Source organism: Pipistrellus kuhlii, unplaced genomic scaffold (assembly GCF_014108245.1).
Source record: "Pipistrellus kuhlii isolate mPipKuh1 unplaced genomic scaffold, mPipKuh1.p scaffold_m20_p_12, whole genome shotgun sequence".
Taxonomy (NCBI): domain Eukaryota; kingdom Metazoa; phylum Chordata; class Mammalia; order Chiroptera; family Vespertilionidae; genus Pipistrellus; species Pipistrellus kuhlii.
In genome coordinates this window covers 47,091,652-47,115,129 of record NW_023425427.1, presented here as the reverse complement: position 1 = coordinate 47,115,129, position 23,478 = coordinate 47,091,652, and the positions used below count along the sequence as shown (strand labels likewise).

Here is a 23,478-nt window from a genome sequence, read left to right as displayed (position 1 = left end):
AGGCATATTTCTCCTTTTATTTCCGATTGTTTATTTGTTCTTTCCATAGGATTTCTTTGAATTTTTTATTAGGTTTAAAAAAGTCTTTACAGTCGTTTCAGTTTCTTATTCCATTGTTTTCCAGAACTTCCTAATTGTCAGTTGTTTTGTTCAAATATAAGCATTAAAGACTAAAATTTTCCTTTAAGTTCCATTTTAACTACCTTCCATAAATTAATGTGTAATATTTCTTCTATTTAATACAATGAATTAAAAATTTTCCATTATAATTTCTTTTGCCTACAAATTGTTTAGAAGTGTGTTTTTACAGTATTGTTTTGGTGAAGTCTGAATTGGGGTTATGGTAGTAGATGTTTAGCAACTACTTCTGAGAGGATGAGAATTCCTGATTTTTAACTTATTTCTATGATATAAATAAATATTTAATGTTATGTCAGTTATTGTGAAGTTGGGAAGAGATATGAAGTAGCACACAATTATGAAGTATTTTCATCATTCTATAACATAATTACCTAGAGCACAGATATTAGTGGTGAGTTCCATCTATTACCTCTGCTTTTAATATTTTTCTACTTGTACATTTATATAATTTAACTTTTAAAAAATTTAAAAGTTGATTTCAGAGAGAAAGGGAGAGGGAGAGAGAGAGAGATAGAAACATCAATGATGAGAGGGAATCATTGATTGGCTGCCTCCTTGCAAGCCCGCAGTAAGGATTGAGCCTGCAACCTGGGCATGTGCCCTGACTGGGAATCGAACCGTGACCTCCTGATTCATAGGTTGATGCTCAACCACTGAGCCACGTCAGCTGGGCTATAATTTAACTTTTAATAATAGCATTGTATAAACACAGGCTCATAGAATTCTTAAAAATCTAACAGTTGACTCTTGTAAGCTTATTTAGCTAGCTGCTATAGCATACCACTTATTTATTTAGGTATTCCTTTTTCAATAGGTATTTTCTTGTTTCTTACTCCTTTTTGTGTTTAGAGTTTTTCATTTTTAGCACAGTCTAGGAGTAAATTCCTTTTTAATATATTATATATTTTATATTGTACTTACTCTTTCCGTGGATTCATGACTTTATCATTTTGGAAAATTCTCAGCTCTTTTGTTACTTATATTCTAAATTTTTCTGAGTCTTTCATTAGATATTTGTCATTTTAATTTTGTTATTTTTATTTATGGAATAGATATATTGAATTTTTTCTGTGTCAGGCACTGTTTTCCATCTTATCCTTTCAACTACTGTGCTGTAGTAGTGTACACTGGAGATTGACTGTTTTCTGTGAGTAAATACTACTTGTCAATCCTCATTAGCAACTAGGTCTCAGGCAGAGGAAATTTAAGTACCTTAGCAGTACTTAATATAGTAAATTTAAGTACCAAGCTGAGTAGATTAATTTCTAAAAGTTGATAGTTGGTAAACATTATTTATAGCTATGACTAGTTAAAATATTTACAACTAAGATGTTTACTGTTATCTTTTCTTATTAAAACCATTTAACTTGATAAATTTCACCTTTGAATTTGAACTCAAAATATACATTTAAGGCCTTTATTTTAAAGCGTATGTGTTGGTGAAATTTGTTTCTTTTACTTTCTTCATTACGTGTTATATTATACTGTTTTCCTATTTGTGGATATTTCTAATTTCTCAGAATGAGTACTCAGTGTGTCTTTTGTCCCCCTTTTCTCCTTTTGGAAATGAATGCAATAAAGACGTTGCATTTTCCTTTGCACATATGTTTTGCTATGCTCTTAGATTTTTTGTTTTCAATTTCAAATGCTCTTTTTATTATTTCCTTTTTACTTATTTCTTTGTCTTTCCTAATTTTAGTAGACTATAATCAACTGTATAGTCTATTCAAACATTTCGAAAAGAGTATTTTGAAGTTCATTTTATGATCTATTTTTCTCAGTGTTCCATGAGCACGTAAAAAATTGTAAGCTTTACTTAAGATATAGAAAATCCTGTATATTCCTAGCCTCGGGAATAGACTGTAATCTCCCTTCTATGGAGTGTCTCCTGAGTGCCTTTCTGGCCAGGATGGCTGCCACACTAGTGCCGTTACTGACATGCAGAACTCCTCTGGGCCTTGTTTGGAGCCCAGAGCAAAGCAATCCTGCACCAGTCCTCTGGGAAAATGACTATAATTCCACTGGTTCCCAGAGCTGACTTGTTCAAGAGAGGTGACTGGCTTAGATTTGGGATTTAAGTGGGAGAAAGCAAGGGAAATTCAAAATTCACTATTTTCTCCAGAATTCTGAATGTTTATACTTGATTCATAGCCTTGGATTCTATTTCATCCTCCTTGGCCACTTGTCAAGTGTTTAATGACACTACAGAAGAGATTTCTGTTTTGAATGCCAGATTTTTGATTATCATAGTTTTCCCAATCTCTTTCTATACTTAACCTCTTGCACTATACTACAGTTTCTAGGAAATGTCCTTTTAAGGTGTACCTTGGGCAAATAAACTCTTCTAGTGGAGTTTGTTGGTTTGGGATAAATAAACATCTAGGCAAGTTTATTTGTCTATGTGCAAATTGTACTGGATAAGATATGAATGAACTGAAAATCTTGCATAATTCAGAAGCCACTTAAAGTAGGATAGAGGCCAAAATTAAGAGGATAGAAGAATAAACAAGAGCTAGAAAATAATTGTTGAGTTATTAGTGGTATGAGGAAGAAGACATGGTGATAACATGGGAGTTAAAAATCATATATAGTCAGGAAACCTTATTCTGACCTTCTCTTAAGCTTGGGGTTGCCGACGAGTAGTATTAAAAAAGACTATGCATTAAAGAGGCCCATTCTGTTCCAGAAAACTAAAACAAGGAAGTATTCAATAGAATCTGAGTAGATGAAAAAAAAATACTGTAACCTATATTCATCTGTTGTAAAGTTAATACAGTACATGTATATATTTAAACAGTCATTTGCCTTAAATATTTGAGATTTGAATTATGCATACGTGGTCCCCCTAATATTGTTATTCAGTTTGTCTTAATCAACCTCGGGCAAAGAGATTTGAATTATACAACATGTGTAAACTTCACATTGAATGGTAATTAGTCTCTGCTGCTGAGTGGCACTTCATGTTGAGATTTATAGTTCAGTAAAAAAAAATTTAAAAGCCAGTCTCTTGATTCCCAATAGATAAAGGATAGATGGGCTACAATTCAGTGAAATCTTTCATTCTGTTTCAGTAACACTTTTAATTCCTAACTTTGTATAGACGTCTTTGCATTTATGACATGTAGGAATATGGAGTTAGGTGACATACATTTGTACTTTGCCATTGATCACAGAAAACATAAACCCATGAAACAGAAACCATTCTCTCATCTTATTTTTTAAGTTTTTATTTGTCTGAGGTGTTGTTATTGAATATGTTTCCCTTCTTAGCTCTGAGTTGTCTTAGTTTACTGGTATAGAAAGCTTTTTGGTAACATGGAAGGAACAAGGTTGGTTGGGTCATTTGTATCAAGATTTGTTGGGTAGGTGAAAAGGCAATGGTAGGCTTAAAAACTTAGACAAACACGGGGAGTAAGACTTTATATAATTTGGAGTTTTGTACTTAACATCACATGTATGTAATTAAGTAGAGAACTTGAACTTTCTATGACACAAGACTCTGTGCCTTATACCACTATGTACTTTGGGTTAAGAATTCCAGTTTGTACTACAAAAGGATTTAAAAAATAAATCATGGAAGAACCCCTATATAGAAGTTCCTTTATTTTTGTTGGTGCTGAAATGTTACTATTTTTTAATGCTTAACATTAGAATATATGTTGGTAGGTTAAAATTTATGTGTTTTTATAAGTCACGTTTATAAAAATATCCATAAAGTTGAGTATTGAATAACAAACCTTGAGTGTTTGGGAGCCACAATGAGAATACTGATTGCAAATTGCCAAAATTCAGTGAGTCAACAAACCAGTTAACAACAACAAAAAAGAAAACTCAAGGATATTAGATTTCAAAATGTTCTTCCTTAATTTAGTTTGCCCATTATACTTCATTTTAATTATTCATGGTATTGCTTAACATGCCAGGAAATGTCTTGTAATAGAATTTATGAAATAATGTAGTTTCAGTAATATGAATACTATCTTTAGAATTTTGCTTTTAAGACTCAGATTAAAATGTTTTGTAAGGAATTATCTAGTTTGATCCATAAAAGCTTGTCTTTGCTTTGTAACTTTATCCGTTTTATAATTTCGAAACCAAATGTTCACTTGAGAAAAAAAAAATGGAATATTTGACGTGTGTCATTTTGTTGCTGTCGAGTAAGTAAGAAAAAAAAGTGTAAAAATAAAAAATATATAATCCTATTAACATAGAACAAAATTTTTTAATTTTGGGTATTACTTTCTAATACTCATATAGGTGCTCCCCCTACTCCCTACATAGATCCAGTAAGTTGATTGTTCATGTTATTGAAAAGCTCTGTCTACTTATTCTTTTTGTGTCATGTTAGATGTTTACGGAATAGATGACTGGTTCACATATGATTAACCTTAAGTGGGTGAGTTAGGGGTGAAACATAATAAGCAAGCCTGAAGATATAAATTCCAGTTGAAATTTGGACATTTATTTGTCTTTGGTTGCATTAGGAGGTGGAAGTAAGCAAGAAATATTGATAGCTCATCTTTTAGTATTGTTTTGGGTTTTTGCACATCCAGGATTTACTTCTATTTCTTATTCTTACTGTTAATGATAGAGATTCACAAATTTCTAAGTGTGGGCTTACATTTTGTGCCTAGATAGAAAGGTTTTATATTCTGAGGTATTTTTGTGAAAAAAATTGGCAACACATTTAAAACAAAATAGATGACAATTAGCTCTTTCCTTATGACCACACAACAGTAATTGGTAAAAATCTTTCCATCCTTTTGATGACTGATAAGTGAAATCTTTATTCTTTTAGGTTTCCTATCCTTTTCCTTTTCCTTTCCTTTCCTCTTTCCTCCTTCCTTCCTTCTTTCTTCCTTTTTCCCCTTTCTCCTCCTCCTCCTCCTCTTCCTCTTCTTCTTCTTGTTTGTTTGTTTGTTTGTTTCTTTATTATTTATTTATTTATTTTAGTTAGTAGATGGGAGACATATTCCTTAAGTGCTGAAGATTGGATAACAAAAACAGAATTGCTTTTTATCTCAATTTGAAAATAATTTTATTTGAAGGGGGTCTTGTGATTCTTTATAAATAAAATTTTAATAACTGGCCTCCCTATGTGACCCTGGGCTATTTATCCATCTCTTTGTCAAAGCTTGATGTTGGTCCCCGAATAAAACCTGTGCTTTGATCCCTCATTATTTTTGTTCATTCTAGTCTCTGTTCTCTGAGTACTTATTTATTTATTTCATTTATTCTATTATCTGTCTGTCTATCTGTCTATCATCTATTTTTATTGTTGAAAGTATTACAGATGTTCCCTTTGTTTTTTTTGTGTTTTTTTTTTTTTTGTTGTTATCTTTTTCCCAATGACCCCCTCTACCCTGCTCCTCCCAAGCCTTCTCCACACTATTGTCTATGTCCATGGACTATACATATATACATATAAATTTCCAATTAATCACTCCCACCCTACCTTCCCCACTCCTGCCTCCCCTCTGAAATTCATCAGTATTTTCCATAGTTCTTTGTCTCTAGATCTATTTTGTTCATCAGTTTATTTTGTTCATTGATTCCACATATGAGCGAGATCATGTGATTCGTATCTTTCTCTGACTGGCTTGTTTGGCTTAGCATAATAATCTCTAAATCCATCTATGCTGTTGCAAATAGTAAGAGTTCATTTTTTACCACTGTGTAGTATTCTATTGTGTAAATATACCACAGATTTTTTTGTATATGAAAATAATATATATATAACAACATGATATAACAACAAGAAAGACATGATATAAAAACAACAAAAACATGATATAAAAACAACGTTGATATAAACAATGACTGCATATACCTTCACCTCGCCACCTCCCCCCATGTCTTGTATCCATTGGTTATGTCTATATGCATGCATTTAAGTTCTTTGGTTGATCTCTTACAGCCCCCCGCCCCAACCTCCCTTGCCTTCCTGCTATAGTTTGACAGTCCCACAGCTTTTTTTTATCCACGCATCTGCTGATGGCCACTTGGGCTATTTCTAAATCTTAGCTATTTTAAATTATGCTGCTATGAACATAGGAGTGTATATTCTTTCTGATGAGTGTTTCAGATTTCTTAGGATATATTCCTAGAAGTGGATCACTGGGTCAAATGGGAATTTAATTTTTTGAGAAAACTCCATACTGTTTATTACAGTGGCTACACTAATCTGCATTCCCACCAGCAGTGTTCTAAAGTTCTCTTTTCTCCACATCCTCACCAACACTTGTCATTTGTTGATTTGTTGATGATAGCCATTTTGACAGGTGAGGGGTGATACCTCATTGCTGTTTTAACTTACATCTCTTGGATGATTAATGACTTTGAGCATTTTTTCATATGTCTCTTGGTTTTCTCTATGTCCAGTTTGGAGAAGTGTCTATTTAGTACATATGCCCAATTTTAATTAGATTTCTTGTCTTCCTTTTCTTAAGTTGTATGAGTTCTTTATATATTTTGTATATTAACCCTTTATCAGATATACTATTGACAAATATGTTTTCCCATGCAGTGGGTTCTCTCTTCACTTTCATTATATAATAGCATGCTTTTTAGACTCCATGCATTTGAATGTTTCTGAGTGGATCTTTTTTTTAATGAATGGTAACCCATTCATTATTTAATAGCATGCTGTTTAGACTCCATGCATTTGAATGTTTCTGAATGGGTCTTTTTTTTTTTTTAATAACTCTTCTCTTTTTTTCTTAATATATATATATATTTTTTATTGATTTCAAGACAGGAAGAAAGAGACAAACATCAGTGATGAGAGGTAGTCTCTAATTGGCTACCTCCTCCACTGAGCGATGCCCCCTGGCCTGAGTGTTTTCATTGTAGTTGATTCCTAATTTCATGCCATTGTGAACTGAGAAGATGCTTGATAAGATCTCAATCTTCTTGAACTTGTAGAGACTTAGTTTTTGTCCTAATATGTGGTCTCTATCTTTGAAAATGTCCCATGTGCACTCGCGAAGAATGTATATTCTGTAGCTTTGGGGTGAAATGTTCTGTAAATGTCAATTCCATCTGATTTATTAGGTCATTTAGGAGCGTTGTTTCCTGGTTGATTTTTTTTGTGTCTAGAAAATCTGTCTAGTGATAACAGTGGAATGTTAAAGTTCCATACTATGCTTGTGTTGCTGTCTATCTCTCCCTTAAAATTCTCTAGAAGTTATAAAATATATTTGGATCTTCTTATATTGTGTGCATATACATTTATCAGGGTCATATCCTCATATTGGATTGATTCCTTTAGTATTATGAAATGGCCTTCATTGTCTCTTGTTAATGGCTTTTACTTTGAAGTCTATTTTATGAGATATGAGTGTTGCTCCTCAGCTTTTTTTCTTTTTTCTTCATTTCCACTTGTCTGGAAAAATTTTTCCATCCCTCCACTTTCATTCTGTGTGAGTCATTTGTTCTGAGACAATTTTCTTGTAGACAGCATATACAGTCTGTGGATCATGTTTTCTTATCCCTTCTGCTACTCTGTCTTTTAATTGGAGCATTAAGTCATTTACATATAAAGTTATTATTAATAGGTATTTACTTGTTGCCATTCTTACTCTTTATCTCTGTGTTCTTCTCTTTCTATTTCTTCTTTGTACACCAGTTCCTTTAGCATTTCTTGCAGTGCTGGTTTGGTGGTAATAAATTTTTCTAGCCTTTTTTTTTTTTTTTTTTTTTTGTCTGCAAAGCTCTTTATTTAACCTTTGATTTTGAATGATACCCTTGTTGGATAGAGTAGTCTTGGAGTCATTCCCTTGATTTTCATTACTTTGTATACTTCTTGCCACTCCCTTCTGGCCTGAAGTGTTTCTATTGAGTCTACTGGGAGCTCCCTTCCTGGTAACTTTCTCTCTCTCTCTCTCTCTCTCTCTCTCTCTCTCTCTCTCTCTCTCTCTCTCTCTCTCTCTCTCTCTCTCTCTCTCTCGCAGATTATTTCTTTGTCTTTAATATTTGCCATTTTAATAATGATTAACTAATGTGTTTTGGGGTTCATCTTGGCTGGGACTCTCTGTGTTTCCTGAACTTAATGGTATTTTCCTTCACCAGATTAGGGAACTTTTCTACCATTATTTCAGCAAACAGATTTTTTATTCCTTGCTTGTATTTTTCTCCTAGTCCTCCTATGATGTGCATGCTGTTATTTTCATGTTATTTCCTTAATCTGTCCTCCTGTCTTTTAAATATTTTCTTATTTATTGTTCTGAATGGGTGTTTTTTCCTACCTTGTCTTCTATTTCACTGATACAGTCCTAAGCTTCTTCTAGCCTAATGTAGAATCCTTCTGAGTGTGCTTTATTTCAGCTATGACATTCCTCATTTCCAATATATCCTTATTCATTGTTTCAACCTCTATTTTCATGTTGGTGTAGCTATTCTTAAGTCCCTCATAATTCTCATTAAGTTTCTTTTAGCTCTCACTAAATTGTTTGAAAACCCTTATTACCATTACTCTAAATTCTTTACCTGACAAATTGCTTGCCTCTGTTTCATTTAGTTCCTTTCCTGATTATTCCAGCTTTTCTTTCATTTGGGGGTTGTTTCTTTGTCTCCCTGTTATGGCTGCTCCTTTGTATTTGTTTTTATGTATTAGATCAAACTTCTATGCCTCCCAGGTTTGTGGGGTGGTCTTATGTAGTAGATATTTTATGGGACCTAGTGGTGCAGTTTCTTAGATCTCCTGGGCTGGGTGTTCGAGGAAAGCCCCCTACTTGAGTTATTTGGGTTTTCCTATTCTAGTTGGGTCTTGAATGTTATTGTCCTGTTTGTGGTTAGAATCTCCTCTCAGGTTGGCTGACTATGTGGCTTGCCCCCAACCATGTCATGTGAACTGTTATGGAAATGCTGACAGAATAGAACAAAATAAAACAAAAAAAATATATAAAACATAAGGAACAAACCTATAACTTACACAAGACCCTTATAGCAAGTACAGAGAACAGAAAATTAGGAAAGAGACTAGAGAGTAGGAATGATAGAAAAAAAATGAAGAGAAAAAGAACAAAACAACCAAACAGACCCGCCCCCCAATAAAAACAAAACAAAGCAAAAAAGAGGAGTGGGGAAGGAATATGTCGGTGCAGAGTGGTCTTCAAGTGTTTTCTGTTCTTCCTTAGTATAAGTCTCCTCCTCAGCTGGACCTCAGTTGGTAATTCCAAGTGAATATTCTCCAATTTAGTTGTATTTCCAGTCTGGCCCTGGAAGGAGGTACATGACGGGTCTGTCTATTTGACTGCCATTTTTTGAGCTTTCCTTCAAGTACTTTTTCATCCTTCTCTTTTTAGTATTAACTGCTTATCTTTGAGGACTTAATTTAGTAATTCTCAATAAATTTCTGAATTATTTTTTCCCCAATACCTCCAACAGAATTACCTCTCTTCTGATTTTTTGTTGTCATAGCACTATATAGATGGCCTTTCTAGCAACTATGAATTATAGATATCTCACAATTATTAATAGTGGGGCATATGGAAATCTTGCCATCTGCAAAAACATGGATGGACGTAGAGGGTATTGTGTTAAGTGCAATAAGCCAGGCAGAGAAAAACAAATGCCATGTGATTTTACTTATATGTGGAATCTAGAAAACAAATAAATGAACAAGCACAATAGAAACAGACTCATAGATATAGAGAACCTTTTGATGCTTGCTAGAGGGGAGGGTTATTGGGTGATGGGAGAAAAAGGTGAAGGGATTAAGAAGTATAAATTGGTAGTTACAAATTGCTATGTAGATGTACAGCATAAGCAATATAGTCAAATATATATATATATATTTTTTTTGCATATTAGATATATATATATATATATATATATATATATATATATATATATATAAAAGTCTAATATGCAAAGTGTCCCCTTGAGAGTTCAACCGAGAGACCTTGAGTTCGATCCCTTGCTATGATGTGTGCTTATTACAAGGGGGCAATGCAGAATGAAGGAAAGCCCTAGCTGGCAGCTGGAAGGCCCCAATTGGCCCTGATTGTGGGCCAGGCCTAGGGACCTTACACGTACACACACTTCGTGCACCGGACCTCTAATATTGTGATAACTATATATGGTGTCAGATGGATCTTATATTTATCAGGGTGATCACTTTGTTAAGTTATATAAATGTCTGATCACTGGGTTGTACACCCAACACTAATATAATATGGTACATCAACTGTAATTGAAAAATTAAAAAAAAATGTTTTTAATAGTCATGTTAAACCATCTTTATATCTTTCAGAAGAAGCATTTAGTAAACATTTGTTGAATTGGAATGTTTAGGATGCCATGCTTCTCATGATTAAGAAAATAGCTTGCCTCGTTAAATTCCTTGATCCATAGTATCCATCATTCACCATGTTTCTCACACACCCTATTTCCATCTCTTATACTGTCATTGGTTTCCATTAAAATGACTTCAAGAGCAATCAAAGAGGGATCAGTCTGTGCAGATGGGATGCAAGGAAAGCAGCTTTTGGCTCTGTGTCGCATGTTGGCTTTGAGTTTCATTTCTTCTCCTTGTTGCAGGACCCTAACAGGAGTGTTCATACCAGCAGCAGCAGCAGCAGCAGCAGCTGTAGCAGCAGCAGCAGTAGCAGCAGCAGCAGCAGCAGCTGTAGCAGCAGCAGCAGCAGCAGTAGCAGCAGCAGCAGTAGCAGCAGCAGCAGCAGCAGCAGCACCAGTTTTTCAAAGCCTCACAAATTAATGAAGGAGCACAAGGAAAAACCTTCTAAGGACTCCAGAGAACATAAAAGTGCCTTCAAAGAACCTTCCAGGGATCATAACAAATCTTCCAAAGAATCCTCTAAGAAACCCAAAGAAAACAAACCACTGAAAGAAGAAAAAATCGTTCCTAAGATGGCCTTCAAGGAACCCAAACCCATGTCGAAAGAGCCAAAACCAGACAGTAACTTACTCACTATCACCAGTGGACAGCAAGATAAGAAGGCTCCTAGTAAAAGGCCCCCCATTTCAGATTCCGAAGAACTCTCAGCCAAAAAAAGGAAAAAGAGTAGCTCAGAGGCTCTATTTAAAAGTTTTTCTAGCGCGCCACCGCTGATACTCACTTGTTCAGCTGACAAAAAACAGATAAAAGACAAATCTCACGTCAAGATGGGAAAAGTCAAAATTGAGAGTGAGACGTCAGAGAAGAAGAAGTCAACTTTGCCGCCGTTTGATGATATCGTGGACCCCAATGATTCTGATGCGGAGGAGAATATGTCCTCTAAATCCGATGTGAGTAGTCTTGTTGGCTTCCCTCCTTCCCCTTTTGAGCTTTCACATTTTATTTCAAATTGATTCAAGGTAAAGAATGAGGGGAGAAAATGACAGCTGCACCGTAGCATGGCGATATGGGAGCGCCTAGAAACCAATTTCTTTAACTAATGGAAAGGAGGAAATGAAATCATTAGGAAATCTGTTGTTTTTTTAGGCTGTGCTTTAAGTTAAAGGAAAGATATATTCAGTAGTGGAACGGTTATTTGAATAGCAGCAGAAAAACTTAGATGGTCATTAGAGCTTAGGTACGATGCTTTTCAGTGATTGCCAAGTTAGGAAAGTAATAACAAGGCAATAAAAGTTGAATACAAAGGATAGTAAATTTAAAAGAGAAACTTAGAAAATATTAGGGTTGAGTAATAATGTTGATCTGTTTTATCAATGGAATGAAGTAATGTGCTTACATAAATGGAAAGCTGGTGATAGTATTTTTAAATAGTTTTATTTAGCAAAATCAGTGTAGCAATACACTATACATATAGAATTTGATAAATTTTAACATATATATGTGCCTGGGAAATCAGGTGACAGTATTTTGAAAACAAAATATTTCATTTATTTTCATGGTATAGCCACTGTTTTGTTTTTGTAGATGTTGCAGACTGATTTAAAGGTACACCTGTACTTTCCTTATTAGTTTTCTTGTAGCAGTAATACTTTTATTGTGATCTTCATTGCAAGTTTTTCCCCCTGAAAAAATGGGACTAACTTTTGTGGGTGCCCAAAAGGTCCTCTAGAATTCTGCCCCCCCCCAAGTTACCTGATGTTGAGATTTAAACTTATAATTACAAATGCCAGAGTTGTAAGGGATTTTCAGGTTATCTGTCCTAACCTCTCAGTGTAAGAAATCTTACACTGTATAGACAGGACTGTTAGTAATTCAAAAGATATTCAATTTTGTTTCTAGAGAGCCCGCTAGAAACATTATTTACTATGAGATCATCTCTTCCGCACATTTCCTTTTTCTCTAATTTTGGCCTTCTACCATTACTTATCAGTCATGGTCAGTCCTAATAATCTCCACATTATTAGCTTGTCAACATTTCCAGACAATTGACAAGGAAAATGTCTGGCTAAAAATTGCTGGCGATTTGAGAATACTACTTCTCTTTCTGTTCCCAGGGATCACTTCACAATTAGTTCAAATGCTGGCAAGCTTTAAGGGATCTTAGTAGTTGATTATCTCTCCTGTGTTTGCACAGTTTTGGATTGAAAACCAGCCAGAAATAGGACGTGACATCCATACCCATCTCACGTCATCCAGAGACCACTTCCATCCCTCCTACTCTCTGGAGCTAATCTTGAAATTTAAATAGAAGTTCATTATTAGGAGCAGAGGAACATAAAAAATCCTGGAGATTGAGTAATTCATTCCAGTGCTTGGTAAAGGTGTAATACTATAGTTTGTGAATTGGAGATGAGAACTAATGGGTTTGTTCCAATATTTCAAGCATTTATTTTTCCTCCTTTGCTTTTTACCCCTCCTTTTAAATCAAAACTTGTTCTTAAGGCAGATGCCACTTGGAACTTCTTTTGTATGTGTAATTTTTATTTCAAATCAACCTGAAATGTTCACTGATGCAGTTGGGTTGTGATTAGTCTATCAAGATGGTCAAGTTTAGCAACTTTGTTTTGGCATGTTGCGATTCTTTTAGAAGAGGGATTTTTAAATTATGGGTTGTGATTCACTGATGAGCCATGACATCAATTTAGCATGTCATCACCAGTATTTTTAAAAAGTTTGAATACATTGTATTAGTATGGGTAAATAATGGTTCCTGAATTTTTTATTTCAGAGGGTGTGTTATTTCTTATAGTAGGTCATAGTCAAGTTTTTAAAAGACATCTTTTTTGAATGTTTGCTGGTTTGTAAGAAGACCAATGCCATTCATAAAACAGTATTGAATTCTCTTTCTACATGAAAGTATCATGGGTTATCTTTCTCTTTAGGTAATTTTGTGTGATCATGTTTTAGTTTGCCTCTTGCTCCTTCCCTTTTATATGACCTATGAGATATGGCTATGCTTTTCATGGACTTTATGTCCAACTTGGTATATTTATTCAAAGCAGTAACTTTAAAAATCTTCTGGAATGAAGGGTTAGAATTATAATTCCTTACAAGAGGTAGCAAGTTTTAAAAAATAATCCATGATTCATGATTCATGATATAATAGAGCCACATATCCAGTGATCATAACAGGAGTTTTTGTAAGGTACATATCGTTACTGAGAAAGCCTGCAAGAATTTGACATCCCTGCAGAGATTTTCAGGTTTTATTTGGATGTCAAATACAACAACTGTACTTCTCTTATCAGTTTTTCTGATAATAGTGATGCTTCTCTTGTCACTGCTATTCTTTAATTCTCTAAATGTAGGTGTTGTAACAGAAGAGAATTGACAGTGGTGGTTCCAAGTAAGCCAGGGCCCAAAAGACCATTCTGTGAGCAAAGGAGACTAAAAGAGGGCTGAAATTTCCTTTATTCGATAGTAAATGTAAACTTTTATTTGGCCTTTCTACTACTACCTGGTGTTCTTCCTGTGGGCAAGATGATGGAAGGAACAAACAGGAGGCAATTGTAATGGAGAACCCTTAGCAGCCCTAAACCTCCCTTGGCCTGTAACTACTTTGGTGGTGGCTTGGGGTAGACGCAACTTCAGGGAGCAACGTTCACATTGTCCTGTTGGTGAGCATGTCTGTATCTGAGTAAGTGTGATCAGATGACCTCATCTCTCTAAAGTCCTTTCCAGCCCAGCTGGTATAGCTCTGCAGGAACCAAGAAGTCCCCTGTTCAATTCCTGGTCGGCACATGCTCGGGTTGTGGGCTCAATCCCAAGTAGGGGGCGTGCAGGAGACAGCACATAGATGATGATCCTCTTATCGATGTTCCATCTCTCCATCCTGCTCCCTTCCTCTGTCTCTAAAAATCAATAAAAACATTTGTTTAAGAAGTCCTTTCCAGCTTCATTATTTAAATGTGAGCCAGATTTATATTCATTTATGAGGCATGGGGTGGTAGATAATTTTAGACACAGCAGGTGGAAATCAGGAACATTGGAAAAAGAAGGAAGACAAAAAAAATAATTGGAAGAGTATGAAGAATTTAGAAGGGCTGGAGTAAAAAGATTATTTACCTGGTATGTCTGTAAAAACAAAAACAAAAACAAAAAACACACACACACTTTGCCTTGGTATAAGTTAGCTACAATGAAAAGGAATAACTTTTTTAAGAAGTTTAAAAAATAAGTTAGATTCAAGTTTTATATAAAAATAAAAATCAGTGCTATTGAGATAGATTAGGAAGCTTAGATTGCTGATTTTTTTGATTAAGATTTTTATATACTTTATAAATGATAAGAGGCAAGCCTAAATCAATTATTTTGTTTTAGTTTGTATGCCTGTAGTTTGTATGCCTGCAAATTTTTTATATTTTAAATATTTGAAGATAAATATTTAGGTAGGTAGGTAGGCAGAAAGGGAGTCAAGTAATCCAGCATTTATGAGTCTGCATTGTGGTGTCAGACAAGCTGTCAGTACTTTGAATTCTACTTGTAACTGTGATCTTGGGCAGATGATTTAATCTGCTCTATTTCTTAGGGTTTTTCTTTGATTCGTGTATGTGTGTTTTCTGTGTGAAATTGAGATTATAATAGTATTTACTTTGTAAAATTATCGTGAAAATAGTCAATCTGGGTAAAGTATTTAGTAACCTAAAAATCTGAGTTAGCCCTAGCTGTTTTGGCTCAGTGGATGGAGGGTCAGCCTGTGGACGGAAGGGTCCCTGGTTTGATTTCAGTCAAAGGCACATTCCTCATTTGCAGGCTCCTCCCCAACCTGGGCCCTGGTCAGGGTATGCGCAAGAGGCAACCAATCAATGTGTTTCTCTTACACCTGATGTTTCTCTCTGTTTTTCCCTCTCTCTTCCACTCTCTCTAAAATCAATGAAAAAATATCCTTGGGTGAAGATTAAATAATAATAATAATAATAATAATAATAGGCAAAATAAAAATGTGAGTTAGCCATTGTTATGCATGATTTGGCTTCTGGAAACCTTTATAACCTAAAGAATTGAAAGATATTTTTGATATTCAATAACACTGCAGAATTCTCCTGTCCTTTATTAAGTGTGTGGTTTATATGTTTAAGAGGGGAAAGGGTACTTAGAATGGATGTCATGTTGCTCTAAATTTTTGCCTTGAGGAGATATATGACATTGATATTAATATTCATTTGTTACATATGTTCTGTGGGGGGGGGGGAAACAGGACAAAGACTCTAAGTTTGTTTTTTATTTTAATTTTTACTCTGGAATATAAAGCTTTTTTTTTTTTAAATCCTTACCGAGTGTATATTTTTTAAATTTATTTTTAGAGAGATGGAGAGAGAGAGGCTGCTGCCCTACTACATCCGACTGGGGCAACCCAGGTCATGTGCCTTGACCAGAATGGAACCTGCCACCTTTTTGGTGTGGGGATGACACTCCAACCTGGTCAGAGCTAAAGCTCTTTTTAATTAAAGACTCGTTGACACACAATATTATGTTAATTTCAGGTGTACAGCAGTGATTTGACATTTATATACCTTATGAAGTGATCACCATGAGAATGCTAGTAACCATCTATCACCATATAAAGTTATTGCAATATTATTGACTGTATTTCCAATGCTATACATTATATCCCCATGACTTATAACTTTATACCTTGTAATCTCCTTCACCTTTTTGCCCATCCCCCACCATCGAAGTTTCTGACAATTATCAGTTCTCTGTATCTATGAGTCTGTTTTTTATTTGTTTAGTTTTGTTAGATTTCACATATAAGAGAAATGACATAGTCTTTGACTTTCTTTGACTTATTTCACTTAGCATAATACCCTCTCAGTCCATCCATGCTGTTATAAATGGCAAGATTTTTGATGCAAGCATTCTGGGAGCCTGGGGACCCAAGGATTCACCACCCATTGTGGGTTCTTGGCTTTGTGTGGGAAAGAATTCAAATGCAAGCCAACATAGAGTTAAAAGTGAAGGTGAGTTTATTAGTGAAGTGATGAGGCAGGAAGTAGGATACTTTACAGGCAGAGCAGCCCCCTTTAGCAGAATTTGCTCCTTTTATTGAGGTTCATTTAATCAAGGGTGGGGTAGAGTGTAGGTTATTCAATAAGTGGGAGGGATATTTAGGTTTTTCCTGGAAAAAGGTTTAGATTTCTCAGAGGAGTTCCATTGGCCATTTGGTGTCCTACTGGTTTTGATCATGGTGGTGTGGGGTGTGTCATTTAATATGCAATGAGCATATAATGAGGCTAAGGGTTACCTAGTCACCATGTTGGACCGAACTGGTCTCTACCAGTTTTCAGCCATAAATTCAGTGGAGGGGATTTTATGTCATAAATGTTATTTCCTTGTTTACAGTTCCTATAGCTTTTATTGATTATATTTGTTTTTTTCAATTTCATTCTTTGCTGTGTCTAAATAATATTACAGTGTGTGTGTATGTACATATATGTGTATATATCTCATTCTTATATGTACATATATATGTGTACATATATGTGTATATATATCATATCTTCATTATTAATTCATCTATTGTTTGACACCTAGGTGGCTTCCATATCATGGCTATTTGTAAATAATGCTTCAGTGAACATAGGATTATGTATATCTTTGGAATGAGTGTTTTCATTTTCTTTAGATAAATGCTCCAAACTGAAATTGCTAAATTGTATGGTAGTGTATTAAAATTTTTAAAAATATATTTTTATTTATTTCAAAGAAGAGGGGAGATGGAGAGAGAGATAGAAACACCAATGATGAGAGAATCATTGATTGGCTGTCTCCTGCAGGTCCCCCACTTGAATTGAGCCTACAACCTAGACATGTGCCCTGTCCAGGAATTGAACTGAGACCTCCTGTTTCATAGTTCTACGTTCAAACACTAAGCCTCACAGGCTGGGCTGGTAGTTGTATTTTTAATTTTATGCAGAATATCATACTGTTTTCCATAGTGGCTGCACCAATTTACAATTGCAACAACAGTGCACAAGGGTTCCCTTTTGTCCAGATCTTTGTCAACACTTGTTTCTTGCAAAAATTTCAAGTTTTAAATTAAGAGTTAAGGCAATGCTTAGAAGCTTCTTTTAGCTTTCTAATTAAATGAGATAAAGGACAAAAATCATACCTGTCACTGCATTGAATAGGTACTTGGTAGTTTATTTAGTTTTCATTGCTGTTAACTATCAAAAGAAGATATACTAAAGGAATTATTTATCTTTGGATTACTACTAATATGACTGAAAGAGTCATGTTAAAATATATTTTGTAATTCCTGAAGCGTTTCTCAGTTTATAAAGAAATCTAATATGTCACTGAAAGTCCATTAGTACTTAATTTTCCCTTACAGAATTTGGGAGGTCTGTGTGTGGTGGGGCATGTAGGGAAACTGAAAGACTTTTTTTATAGTGGGTGAGCATTTAGCAAAAACAGAAAACATTAAAAAAACACACACACACATGTTTTAGCTATGTATGTCAATGTTAACATTAAGAATATTTTGCATTCTGGAACCTGGATAATTCCAATTAGAATAAAGCTGTTCTTGCTTTACGAATTTACCTTTTTGTGGCCATACTGGTCATTTATGGAACGTGACTGCTGTTAGTAGAGACAACATCAACTAGAAGCTAGAAAAGGGTAGGGATCTGAGTAGATCAACATCAACCAAAAGTTTGTAATTGTATTTAGTATTAACCTGTTTAAACTTTAATTGACAATAACAAGAACCCCAATAATTTTTACTCCTCCTGTAATTTCCTACGTTTTTGTTGGTTTTTTTTTTTTTCTTCTTCTTCATATAATTATGCTTCTCTATTGAGTTGGTTTGGTTTTGTGATACAGGGAAGTTTTGGTATTCATAGCAGAGAAGGAGGGAAAAGACAGTAAAAGAAAATGGAAGTAACCATTTATGTTTGGATTTGTTTATGGTAGTAATTTCCTGCTTTGTTAAAAAATGTAATCATAATTTAAAAGTGCACACGTTAAAAGTTTTAATTATCTTTCCTTGAAAATGGACAGATTACGTTTGGCAAAATGTTTCCTACTTCAGTCTGAAGTATGAGGAATGAGATTTCAATCATGTCTTTTGATCATTTTTTTGGCTTACCAAAGTGCTTCCGTGGGTAAAATCTTGAGGGAGAAAGATGAAATCTCATCTGATGGGAGCGTTTTTCCCAAGGGTAGCTGGTATAGTTTAGATATGGGATAAAGACTTCAAACCACCTTGGCAGAAGTTTTCTTTTGAAAAGAAAAAAAAAAAAAAAAAGGAAGGAGAAGGAAAAAGAAACTTCCCTCCTTTTGTTGTGCCTCATTTCCTTTCTCCCCACCCTGTTTCTGGCCCTGCTTGAACTGTCTGGAGCGGGCAGTAAATGTCCTGCTGTCGAAGCATTGGCCTCAGGTTTTTATATGATGGGAGGTTGTCGCAGCCAGAGAAGAAGGTCTTTATTGTGTTTTCAAAGTGGCTTTTTAATGACTTGTAATTCCAGCACATGCAGGAGCTGTAAAGTCTGTGAGGATGGTGAGTGAGCAGCTGGAGAGGCCATTCATTAAAAGGCTGCTGGGCTCTCCAAGGGGGGCTCTCATTCTGGACCCCAGCTCTTTGTGTTTTATAACTGGAGGTAAAAATACCTGAAGAGTTGCAATTCTCCCCTTGGTCTGTTCACCTCCAGTGTGCAACATGAAGTAAAACGACGGGAAGAAAGTTACTTTTGTTGGGTGCATGGAAAAATTCCACCTGACCTTACTGTTTTTGTGAGTTTTGTGTTAGATGTAATCAGAAGAAGGAGGTGAGCCAGTCAACTGTTCATTTTTTCACCCACATTTCTGGCTGATTAAAAAAAAAAAAAAAAAAAAAGATTTGAAACAGTTAAAAGGGAGATTTAAAAAAAAATAAGAGTTAGAGCGTTTTTCTCTTCCCTGTTTGGCTATCATACTAAGCCCAAATGGTTTCTGTTTTTAAATCAAATAATTCCTTGGAAGCCTTAGGTAGCTGTGAGTAATGAATAGACAGGGGGCCCTATCATGACAGTTGGTTTCCATCAATAATTGCCCAAACCTGGTATTTTCACGTTACTTGTATTGAATTGTTTCTCAATAAATTCCATGAGCCTCCTTCAAAAGCGCTGCATTGCCTATTCACTCTATTGTTGTTTCTTAATCTAGAGCCCATGATCTTTATGTAATCGTTCCATCCATCATCTGTGGAAACAAAGTGAAAGATGTGATTCAACATGATTTTGCACAACAAGCTTTACCAATGCCATAGGATACCTTACAGCTGTAGCTAAACTGGCCTTGAGTGCTTTTCCTGAGCTCGTCACCATTCTAAGCACTTGATTTGTTTTAACTCATTTAACCCACAGAACAACTCTGTGAAAATAGGTAATATTATAATCCTTGTTTTATAGGTAATATGATTATCCCCATTCAAAAGGTAAGCAACATGCCCATGGTTGCCATGTTTAAATGTAGGGTATGCCCTCAAGAGGGGTTTTGGGTTGAAACTCATTTAATTTTACCATAACTTCATCTTGCAATTGGCATCACAGCTGAGAAAGCCTTTGATATGTTTTTGTTCCATTTGTAACTCAGATTGCTCTGATCTACTTATTGGTTTAGGCTTTACCTACAGCCTTCACTCAGGAGGTATTGGTGGATTTGGCATCCACAACCAGGATTGCGGGAAGAGCTGCGAAACATCCAGGAGTCTCTCACTTCTCATACATTCTTGCTTAAAATAAAACAGACCCTCCTGGGTTTGGATTTCACATTGTTCCACTAGGTCTCGAGCACTGTGTCCCTGCTCCCAGAGTTTCCCCACTGGGTCTTGCATGGGAATCTGTGTTTAACAGAGCTGAGCTGCAATATCGAGCTTTCCCAGAAGGTGCCACCAAATAACAAATGGTGTCCTCCAGTTTGAAGATTCCTTGTTTTTGAATCTTCTAAGTTACATTTTGTAATTTTATTTTTTAATCTCTCTGGGGTATTCAAAATGTAGGCTGTGCTTTCTTTGACCTAGGAGACAAGATAATGCAATGATACAGGTCGAGGGTGATTTTCTTTTGGTGTCTATGTAATTATTTAACCAAGTTTGAGAAATTGTTCTCAGTGGGTAACAATTTATGACTGTAAACTTTCAAGGCAGTGTCAAGGTCCATAAAGAAAAATCACCCCTAAGAGACTTCTTTGGGTCACCAAAGGTGACTGCACAGTGAGATGTTCTCAGATAAAGTCAAAGATCCTTCTATTAGGAGGAGAAAATGGAAAGCATTTACTAAAGTGTTTGGTGACAACAGACTTTGCCTTTGAATTTAGAAGACATAAAAGATGGGGAGAGGGGTTGCCCACATGGGGAGAAATATTTAAAGCTGGTGCCAGAGAAAAGGAAATTTTCTTGTCTTTATCATGGGGAAAAAATGTATGTATGAATTCTTCAGATGTTACTTTAAATAAGTGAAATAATTACTAGAGTGTCCTGGTTTGAAGCTCAGTGTTTAGAATAATAGTATTGTGGGTGTTTTTTTTTTTTTTTTTTAATTAAACTTGCTTTATTTTGTGGTCCTTCTATTTTCTTTTTGTTTATTTGTTTTACATATGATAAACCATTATGTCACTTTGAGCAACTACAAATGTTTCTTTCTAAACGTGTTTATTTTCAATATTCTTTGATCACTTTAACGATGTTCAGTAACATTTGAAAATATTTATGTGGTAGGTATTCCAAATATAAACACTGTATTAGGTAGTACAGATGGTACAAAATTAAGCTGAGCTTTGAAAAAAGGAAGGTGTGACTTAGGGTAGATAAAGACTGAGTGGACAGGAGTAGGGATTCTTAATTGGGGGAAACAACTTGGAAGCAAAAGAACTGATGGCAAATGTAGACAAGTCTATACTGTCCTTACTGAAAATGAAGAGAGATCTAAAAATGAAGTCCTTCGGTTAATTTATCAAATTCTTTGTTGGGAATGAAGGAAACCTTACTGAACTCAACTCAATGCTGGGATGGTTTTGGACCCTTTCATTCTATATTCTCTTAAATAATCAGTATGATGTGTAAGATAGTTTTTGTTTTCATCTATTAAAAAAATATATTTTTATTGATTTTTTTACAGAGGAAGGGAGAGAGATAGAGAGCTAGAAACGTCGATGAGAGAGAAACATCGACCAGCTGCCTCTTGCACACCCCCTACTGGGGATGTGCCTGCAACCAAGGTACATGCCCTTGACCAGAATCGAACCCGGGACCTTTCAGTCCGCAGACCGAAGCTCTACCACTGAGCCAAACCGGTTTCAGCTTGTTTTCACCTTAATAGACATGGAAGTGGCAGAACCAGAATTTGAATCTAGATCTGTCTAATGCCAAAAGCCCTTGCTTTTTTAGAACCATACCACTTAATTAAACCTCCTTGAGAGAGAGATCACAACAAATTAAAACCACTATGGTAATGATTACACCTTTTCAAGAAAAATCTAATTAGCAACATTAACTCTCTCACCATCTGGCTTCCTCTGTAATGGTACCACAGTTCAGTGAGAGGAGGAGAATAAGAAATAAGATGTAGCCCCTAAAGCTTGGATACTTGGCTAATGAATTATGAGTGTAAGGAGTCCTGGCAATGATGTCCAAAATGTGATCAACTCATGCTTCATATGGCTCAGGACCATTTTCTGGGAAGCAGAATTTCAGAATGTATTAAAAAGCTGAAGTACTTTAGAGTCCATCCAATGACACTTGCTCAACATGTATGATCTTATTAGGGAATGTCATAGACCTCATACTAGGGTCAAAGACATGGTCAGTGTTACTGTAAGAACTTCTATCTACCATATTGTATTATCTAAAGGTTGTACTCATGAAGGCTATAAGGAAGGAAGGTAGACCTTCCTTGTCCTGGTACACAGCCATACCTGGCCAATAAATTATCTGCCTGGGCCTCGGAGGGGTGGTCCTGGAGTCATAGTCCAAGAGCATAGATTTGGAATCAAAAGACCAGACAGGTTCAGCTTACTAGTCATGGACTGTACAATCTGGATTTTAATGCTAATGATGAGATTATAGATGTAAACTGCCAGTTGAGCATTAGTTCAACTAACAATATTAATCATGCCATAGACAAAGACTTGCCTTTGGTTTGGTAATTCACAAATTATATTCTGAAGACCTGAAGTTGGTAGGTATTCTTATGAAGATTGAGAGACAAAGCTGCTGTCTAGGAATTTAGTGATTTATACTCCATGGCCACAGTATCTTTTTTATTCCTGCACCTGTTTCTAAAATTTCATTTTTCATTTGGCCTAGCCTTACATCAAACTGGGAGTCAAAGTCTTGCTGAAAGTCCACCCTAGTTTAAAATGTTTATATCTGACAAATTCTACTTAGTGATGATTGGCTACATTTATGGTATTTTAAAATACTCACCATATTTTTAAGTTTTCCCCTCTTTCTCATTATTGTCTAGGATTACTATAATTAGAGGTGAACATGGAATATATTGCTGATCTTATGATGGGATATTTGAAAGTGCTAGCTTATCTGATAATCTTAGGTCAGAGTCTCCCTTCTCTTGCTTATCAAACCTACCTTCTTTGTCTAGCAGCATCCAGAGGGACAACTTGCAAGTCCTTTCCCCCTCGTCCCCCTTTAAAGGTAACCCATGCATCTTCCTCCTTGTTTTGTATAATAAAACCAACGAGTCTCAGAGTTTGCTCCCCAAAAGTAAGGTTTGAAGGAAAGAGGTGGTGTCTCCCATGTTGCCATTCTCCTTATCCTTATCATATTGACAATTCAGTTGTCTCTCTTCATTTTTAGAAAATGCTTCAAGGCTTAAACTATACTCTTTTAAAGATTTAAGACCAAGTTTAGAAACTATGAGCAACTGTCTTAAATGCAGCATTTACTTCATGACTGAGAAAATCATGGGATTTTTAAAACAGAAAGACTTCAGAAACTTCCTTTAACAATTTGCATTTTGCAGAGGAAATTTTGAGAG

General features: G+C 35.4%; 1 protein-coding gene across 4 annotated transcripts in view; it reads left to right on the top strand.

Moving 5' to 3' along the window:
- Positions 1 to 23,478, top strand: part of MLLT3 (MLLT3 super elongation complex subunit) — a 258,074-nt gene that overhangs the window by 175,029 nt on the left and 59,567 nt on the right. For all 4 annotated transcript variants that reach the window (XM_036434174.2, XM_036434172.2, XM_036434173.2 and 1 more), the window contains one exon: positions 10,684 to 11,391. In XM_036434174.2, the coding sequence (XP_036290067.1) occupies positions 10,684 to 11,391 (708 nt within the window). The remainder of the gene's footprint in view (positions 1 to 10,683; positions 11,392 to 23,478) is intronic.